At 34.5% G+C, this 9204-nt stretch overlaps 1 protein-coding gene across 1 annotated transcript; it reads right to left on the bottom strand.

Annotated features, from left to right (window-relative positions):
- Positions 1-1669: 1669 nt before the first annotated feature.
- Positions 1670-6181, bottom strand: LOC118050938 (homeobox-leucine zipper protein HDG11). The gene is made up of 10 exons (XM_035061407.2): positions 5261-6181; positions 4943-5060; positions 4648-4836; positions 4084-4539; positions 3878-3979; positions 3589-3789; positions 3288-3468; positions 2951-3219; positions 2736-2825; positions 1670-2623 (listed from the first exon to the last, which is right to left on the bottom strand). The coding sequence occupies exons 1-10, from the start codon at positions 5386-5388 to the stop codon at positions 2234-2236; spliced, it is 2124 nt and encodes a 707-aa protein (XP_034917298.1). The 5' UTR covers positions 5389-6181; the 3' UTR covers positions 1670-2233.
- Positions 6182-9204: the final 3023 nt, after the last annotated feature.

Genomic DNA, 9204 nt, shown 5'->3' on the forward strand with positions numbered 1-9204 from the left:
TTTTTTTGTTTTTTTTTTTTGTAATTAATCTATTTAATTATCACACTTTTATGACACGATCTTATAGTTAGACCCACATCCAATATTCTTGGGTCCGGTATTGCAGTTAGGCTCACTTAAACTTAGGTCATGCAAATTTAATTTTATTATTAATATTATAAATATTACTCTTAGGTCAAGCGTTGCAGCCAAACCCAAGATTCTTAGATATAGCTTTGCAGAAAAACCCAAGATTTTTAAATTTTTATTTGTTTTAATATTTTTTATGCAAAAAAAATGACCCGCGGCATCGCGTGCGGGTCAAGTATCTAGTTGTTAATATAGTGTGTAGAATTGATTAATTGGTCAAGTAGAGTAGAGGGGTTTTTTCTCTTTGCTTTTGGTTTTAGGAGCAAGGGTTTTATAAGATGAGTTTTCACATATTAAATTATTTTTCTTAATTGAATCTATAGCATATCATATGCATTAACAAGAAATTATTTTCGTGTATTTTCATGTAGTTTTCTTTGAAATTTGAATCAACAAGAGGAATTAGAATCCATTTAGAAAATTTATAGCTTTTAATTGTCGTCATGACTTTTAAAAAAGTATATATTGTAATTAGAGGTGAGCAAAAAAACTAAAAAACCGATTAAACTGAGAAAATCAGAAAAAAAAAATAACTAAAAAAAAGAACCAAGAAAAAAAACCGACTAAAATTTTGAAAAAACCAACCAGTTCGGTTTTGGTTTTATAAGTCTGAAACTGAAAAAACTGAATTGAACCGAAATGAACCTAAACTGAAAAAATCAAACCAAACCGGAAAAACCAAATCAAACCAGTTTAAACTAGTTTTTATCCAAAAAATCCAAACTGAATCGAAACTTGTCAGTTTGAACCGATTTCGGTTTTTTTAAAAAAAAATTAGTCTAGTTATTTTTTTCTATAAAACCCGAACCGAACCGAAAATAATCACTCCTAATTGTAATTTCTAAAAATAACAAAGGGAAAAGTTATGATATTAGTTTTTAAAGTATTACCAAATACTTAAAGTAATTAAGATAACAAAGGGAAAACTAAAGTATTAGTTTTTAAAGTAATTAAGATTCTAAGGGTCACATTTATAAAGATCCAACGAATTTGAACCATATATTAGTAAAAGAGTATCAATTTGAATCTTTTAAATGGGTTTTTGAAAGTGTTATTATATGATTCAAGCTAACCCAATATTTCATTAATCATTATTATAGTGACTGAAGTACTATTTTTTTGTTGTATTATCATACTGAAATTCAAAAACCTTCTATTATTTTCTGTTTTTTTTTTTTACTTTATTATTAACATACTTGTACCATGCTCTTGAAAACGCCAAAATGCGTATGAAAAAGGATCAATCAAAAGCATATAAAGTTCAAACACACTTTACAAGGATAAAAAAAAAAAAAAAAAAAAGTGGAGCCCCCAATAATAGAAAAGGAACAAATGACTGGTCATATCAATGAAATGGAAATCCTGTCCATCAGAAAATGTCAAGGCAAATGCAGTTAAAAATAATCTTTTGAAATTCAGAGACTTTAGTATAATGATCATGAATGAGGTGGAGCCCAGCATTGATGTCAAGCAGAATAGTTATCAAAAGCTATTTCCATGCCTGCCCCACTGCCCTCATGGTTCTCTCCATTCACACACATTAACACACACACCCCATTCAAGAGATTTTATTACACGGCCAAAATAATAATAATAATTCAAAAAAAAGAACAGAGATAGAACATCATTGGTAGATAAATTAGATTGAATGTCCATGAACAGAAGTCAATACCCGAACCACATTTGTTTTTTCTTGCTGAGTTGGGGTGGCAATGGAAGGAAGGAACGGATGGCAGATTTATTACTACCCCCTTCTAAGCAAGAAAAATATGTATGGTGCGTTCTTGACTCCCTCTTTAAACGGCTAGTCTTCCAACGTCAATTTTTGCAAAATCCAAAAAAGAGGCTCGTAGAAATAATAAATAAAATTTAGTTGGTGTAGATTGTAATGAATTGTGGCAGCAAGAACCAGCAGCAGCAGCAGCAGTAAATAAGCATCTTTGGTTCTTGAAGATGGCATTCAAAGTCCCAACCAACCCCAACACTTCTCTCCCACAGTGAATACCACCGGCAAAAACAACACTTTAATTTTCTCTGATCTCAACATTCAAAGATGGTAGAGAGAAAGGGGAACAGTTATGTTTGCAGTAGCAGAATCTGGTCATCAGGAACTAGGACAATTCATGGCAGCCTTAATTTGCTGGACAGTGGTGCCAATAAGGTTATTAACAGTATTCACTGACTCCAGGTTCAGTTTAGCAGATGGCAAGCTGCTGACTAGTATTTGAAATGCTACTGTAATTAGTGAACCGCTCAACCTAGCCATGCTTCCTTGTGTATTAGAGCTCGTTGATGCACCATCTCCCTGGTCAGGACGGCCATCAGGAGAAATGGTGAATCCTGATGGCAGCAGAGGTATATAAGAAGGGTCCTCACCGCTCATTGCTATGTTGATGGCTGGTAGATCAACGGGACAATAGACTACAAGTGAACCCGATGAGTCGACACAGCTCTCTTGCAGTATTAACATATTGTTCTGACTAGTGTTGTAGGCCTATTATAGAATATTATTGAGTTATGAAAGTCATTAAATAAGCATTTTACTTTATACGGTGAAACAATTCACTATAAAAGGTAGAGAATGAGCCAAACAGAGATAGCCTTACTCGAAGAACGGATATGCAGTTCCCGGGATGTGAACCATTTGTGATATGGGCAACTTCTTGGACTGCATTGCCGCTAGAAAGTACATCCCACTAAAGAAAAAAAGTACCAAAACCAAAGCCAAAATATCAGCAAGAAGTTTATCAAAGGAAAACATTTTACAAGCAATTGAACATGCCATGAATCATTCCACCACCAATTTCAAAATCTACATCACCTGTGGTCGGGTCCTTTCATCCTTGAAGAAACTGAAGACAGTTTGAGGAGAAACTGGAAGTGAAAATGTGGTTGCTGCACTTAGAACTACACCATTAGGTTGGCCAGGATCCGTGCTCTTGTGGAGTGTAACTCGAACTCCAACATCATGCAACCCAGATAGTGTGCTCCATCGGTGGCTGTTAGATGTGCTTATGCTAGAACAGAAACTGCTGACCATTCGTTGGGCAAGTTTCATCATGCTTCTCTTACCTTCTGGTGATGGAATTACTGGAAAATGAAATGCACAGTCAAAATCATGATTAACTACAAAGATTTGACTATGCCAATAAATTTACCTCCTCCAAGATCCCGGGTCGAATTGCCTGACACCATTTGACATGCCACTCTTTCACACATCCTTTGAAGTGTAGCAAGCCATCGTTCAGCTCCAAAAGCCATACCACTGTGAACGAGATCCCTATAAAGCTGATGAGTTGTGGTTTTGTCTTCGATCTCTACATGTTCCACCCAAGTAACCTGTTTCACACTTCAGGTTAATAACTAAGTACAGGAAATAGTTCTACAACTATCACTGTATTGAAGTTGAAACACCAAATTAATAACATATAATGAAGTTTTCGGGAGCAACTAGACAACCTTTGAGTATCCATTTGGCATATCCTGAATCAAGCATCCAGAGGGAAGCCTATGACATCGAAATTGGGAGGCAAACTGTGGAATATCATATGAAACACTAACAATTGCCCATAAGCCTTGCTCAATTTGCTGACAATACCGGAGGATACAGAATTCCCGAGTCGGAACCAGGGGTGAAAGCACCTGCAACTCTTCATACATCTGCAAAAAAGCACATTTCATATGATAAACCATTCTTCGAGCCAGTTGTTGAAACAAAAGCAAGCAACTTAAAGCTTTTTTTCATTACCAGTTGCAAAGAACCACTGTGACTACCCAACATTCGAGATGAAATTACTTCAATGGTCTTTGCCACAGACACCATCGTGGGAAATGATTCGACCCACTTGTTCTGCGAGCTCCAATCAATGATACAACTCAGAGACAGCCTTAATAATTAAGATATTTTGGGTGTCAAAAAATTATATATTATTAGAGAGTAAGAAAAGGACTTACTGAATCCATAAACATGTCAACCAAAGCTACACCATTCATGATAACAACACCTGAATCTCGGGATGCTTCTATTCGAACATTGGGATTCTTTAAGTGACTCATAGCCCTTGGAAAGATCCTCTGGTAGCTATCGAGATTAAGAACATCTCTCCCATCAGCGGATGATTTCATCCACAAAGGTTCGTTGGTTTGCAAAAGCCTTAACAATTCCTCCATAGCATTTGCAGCAACATCAGTCATAAGGGACTTGTCCATATCCGAAATGACTGGTGGTTGGAATGCCAAATTTGAACTAGTTGGGATAAGATCAAGATCAAGTGAAGGGCCACCAATCCCTTGGCCCCCAAAATTCCCCATTGATAAATCCAAGGAAGAAATGTGAAATGGTTGCACTGGAGGGAGTTGGGAAATTGGCCTCCCTATGTATTTAGCAGCAATGCTAGAAACCCTATCAAGCTGCAACAATCAAAATTTTGCAAACCATTTCATGAATGGCGCAATAAAAAAATAAAATAAAAAATTTGCGAGAGAGAGAGAGAGAGAATTCAAAACACAGAAGCACACCTCTTCTTTCAATTGAACATTCTCCATTCTTAGTTTGTGTTCATCAAAATAGGAATCCTCCGTAACAGGAGGACCCCCACAAGAGGGGCAAATTACATTCTTGAGTGCCTCTCTAATGGCTATATTCTCACATCGGATCTTATCATTCTCAGCTCTAAGAGAAGAGTTATCTGCTCTTTCATGTTGAGCCTGAACCATTAACCAACAACAACAAAGCAAACCTTTTAATAACTTTTAACAAAATTCAATCAAAGAGAAAACAAAGAGAAAAACAAAACAAGAATCTCTAATTCACCTTCATCTGGGTCCTCCTGTTTTGAAACCAAAACTTGATCTGTCTTGGTGCCAAACCCAACTCTCTACTTAACTGTAACCTTTGTTTCTCATCTGGGTGTGGACACTCCTTAAACATTCTTCATTCCCACGTAGTACAAACACAAAACAAGAAAAAAAAAAACATCAACAACCCATAAAGACCAATACTTTAAGAAACATTACACACACACACACACACACTACACGTCATATACCCCACAAAAGAAACAGTACTAAATCATCAACGGATTGCATGATTGACGAAAACAAAGAGATTGCAATGCGAAAGAGTGCTTACGACTCCAACTTCTGAATCTGGAGAGCAGTGTGGCGGTGATAACGCTTCCTCCTCCTTTGAGGATCAGAGGGGTCATGGTCTCCACCACCACCGCCACTAGTTCCTCCTCCAACACTGCCATACTCCATTTTCTCCCCAAAAAGAAGCCTTTTTTATATAAACAGCAACAGGAGGGAGAAGAAGAAGCTATTAGCGAGTCCCCTATAGAGCAAAGAAAGAATATATCAAGATTGATGGCCCATGCTATAATATACCATGGCTACAGTAACATCCCTGTAGAGTACAAGATAGAAGGACTGTTCGATTTTTGATTTTTTGGGGTTTGAGGAGAAGTTGAGAGGGGTTTAAGCATTTGGTTTTCGAAGGCATATCATAAGGAGAGAAACGGCTGGAATGTCAAAGAATTTGGCATGATTTCAGAAGAGTGAGTCAAGGAGAGAGATTTTCAAAACAAACAAAAAAGATTAAATCTTGGGCTCTAATTAAGTCTCTCTAATCTCTCTCTCTCTCTCTCTCTCTCTCTCTCTTAAAAAACCCTAAAACACCCCACTACAACACACAGTCAGACACACACTACTCCTACGATTCCTTGCTAGGAGGCTGTGTTTTTTGCTGTGCACACTTATTTGTGAAAATGTGTGTAGCTGATGGTGAAGGGGGTTTTAAAGAGCGACAGTCTTGTAGGCTTTTAAATTCTGAGTCATCACCGCATTCGAGGGAAAGGAAGGAGAGAAAGGAGTCAGTTGGTCTCTCTCTCTCTCTCTCTCTCTGAAATTTAAGACAGTCTCTCTCTCTCTCTCTCCTTCAACTCATTACTCACTCAACTCTCTCAGTTTAATACCACTAAACAGTGCTCCACAACTGTTGTGGTACTCTACCATTACATGCAATGCTCAGCCATGCCCAGATGTGCAAAAACAGAGAGAGGAAAAAAAAAAAAAGGCAGAAAGGGGGATTAGAGGGAGGGAGGGAGGGAGGGAGGGAGGGAGGGGTCACCAAAAAGTCCATGTAGCGAGTCAGCCGGGGTTTGATAATTAATTCCCGGCGTATGATTTTGTTTTCTTATTACGTTTCTTGATAAATATAGACTTTTTGTTTATTTTCTTTTACTGGGATCTTGTTTTTCCTTCTTTGCTCACCTTTTTTACTTAATTACTATTATAGAGTTTGCAAGAATAGACACATGGATTACTACTAGAGATTAGTGTTATTTAGTCACTTAGAGGCTGTTTGGCACTGCGATCCAAACAGTTTTTTGCAAAAATTCAATTTTTTTTTTTTTTTACTAAAATTGAGTTCGGTTTGTACTTTCTGGATCGTTTTGATGTGCTGATATTAAAAATAATTTTTAAAAAATGAAAAAACATTATTAGCATGCTTTTTGGCACGAAAAGCTATTTGAAAAGCAACCGCTACCACACTCCCAAACACCGTCTTAGAGATCATTAAGACATGCTTTTTTTGTATATAAAAAATTATAATTTTAATATATTTTTAAATTAAAAAATGTTTTCACATCCCATTATAAACACCCACTTAACCTAGACCAAGCTTATTTATGTAAAATGAGATGACACATTAAAGCTAGCTTCATCTCCCAAGATCCACCGAAGGTAATTAGAAATTAAGAAAAATAGAACTTTAGGAGTGTTGAATGGTTAAACTTTCATATATCTTTGCCTCTTTTGTTATTGCACACACTACAAAACAACGTAATGAAAGTCAAACTTGATACCTTTTTGGAGTGAGCGAGTTCTGTCCACGCTTCACAGCTAGCTCACCACATAAATCACACACACACACACACACACACACATATATATATATATTATTTTATTTTTCGAAGTAGGACCAGGGTGCTGGACCCCACATTAGGAGCAATTTCTTTTTCTTTTAAACTAGATCATGTGGACCACAACCCTATAAATTTTCTTCTGATTGATGTCAACTCTCTGCTTTCTTTTCGGTCATGTCTTTCAATGCCTGTTGAGAGGAAAGCAAGCAAACAAAAGCCCTGAAAATATTCAATATATACATAAACCATATGCTTTAATCAAGCTCGCCATTTTTATATAAGGGTTTTGGCCCTTATATGTTTTTTTTTTAATTATTAATATAGATGCTCAAATTAACTTGCACGTATCTCAACTAATTTTACAAACTTTAAAATTAACAATCATGTAAATCTTTCAGTGACCCTAAGATTTGTGGGATTCAAACTGGTAATCTCTAGGAATAAACATAGAAGTCTAGTCAATTGAGTTACACCATTTATGGTTATATTTTTTTTTATTATTAATATAGGTGTTTGGGCTGCTTGTGCATATTTTGACTATTTTTATGGATCATAAAATTAATAATTATTTAAATATCTAGTGATCCTGAGACTTGTGAGACTCGAATTGATGATTTCTAAGTGAATAAACTTAGAACCTTTTATGTTCTTTTATGTTCCATGAACGCGAGGAATGGAAGGGGAGAAGGATATTGTTTATTTTTTAATTTTAACATGAAAATAAAAATATATTATCACAATTTAGAATAATTTATACCTCGTGCAATATTAGTATTTAATAAGGAGAAAAAGCTATGATTGTATAGCATCTGGACTCTATATATCTATGTCATATATGCAAATATTTATATATAATCATCCCTTCCTCCTTTTGGACATGTTTTGATGGCAAATCAGAATAATTTTTGTTCCTCTTTAGGGCATAGGATATTATTGCATGACATTTTGAGTAGAAAAAAAGGAATCTTGGATAAACTCCATAGTCAAAGAAAAACAAGAGGAAATGGCCGCTGCCTAACTATGGCCCCCTTTTTTCCATGGTTCCGACGTGTCACTTCAAATTTACTCTAATGCTCTCTCCTTTTTTACAACACCAGAGACGGTGGACCCTATTCATAAATCTCAAATTTCATTATTAATATTAATATTATATTATTATTATTTAAAGCGTCATAAATCTCCTCTCTATTTCCAACAAACACGCACTTTTTGAGAGAAAGAACGAACATTTTATTGCATCTATAAGTATAATTAATCATCACTTAACAGTGCACAAAATCCAATTTTTCCAAAAATAAAGAGTCGAAGTTGTTCCTAGGCAGTGGAATGATGATGGCCGCAAAGGGAAATTGCGGTGGTTGTAGGGCTGATTGGATTCTATTTTAAAAGGGTTTTTTTTTTTATTTAAAATTAATTTTAATTTATGTTTTTTTAACATTTTAATGTGTTGATATTACAATGGATTTTAAAAAAAAAAAAAATTATTTTGATACATTTCTGAATGAAAAATATTTAAAAAACAACCGCTATCACACTCTCAAATACTCAGTAATCATAATAATTTTATTTTTTTATTGTTGTTATTGTATTTGGTATTGTAGTACATAATATTTTTTAAAAAAATTCTAATTGAAAATACATTTAAATAATTTTATTTTTTTTATTTTTTTAACATCAACATATAAAAAATATTATAAAATACATAAAAAAAAACATCAATTCAATATTATTTCAATCAAACATAATTTAAAAAATATTTTTTTAAAAAATATTACCATAATATCTTCATATACGAAAGCAAAACAATAACATTACAATAATTTATTGTGATTTGAGATTAAAGATGTGCTTTAAAAGAACTTACATTGAAGAAATTAAACAATTCAGGGACCAAATTCATTTGTCATTCCATAAATTAAGTAGTGGTCAAATAAACAACATTCCTTGCAGAAAAATTCAATGTATATGACTTAAATCATGGTTTTTAAAGCTATTTGAACTTGCCATTAAGGAAAAATAATAGATGTAATGACTGAATATAATCATTTAAATATAAGATATGATTATTTGAGGTCTTCTTGAATTAATACCAGTAGCTTATCTGTATATATTAATATGTTGTTGTAGCAATGTATTCATCTCGGGAAGA

Source organism: Populus alba, chromosome 15 (genome assembly GCF_005239225.2).
Source record: "Populus alba chromosome 15, ASM523922v2, whole genome shotgun sequence".
In the NCBI taxonomy this organism is placed as follows: domain Eukaryota; kingdom Viridiplantae; phylum Streptophyta; class Magnoliopsida; order Malpighiales; family Salicaceae; genus Populus; species Populus alba.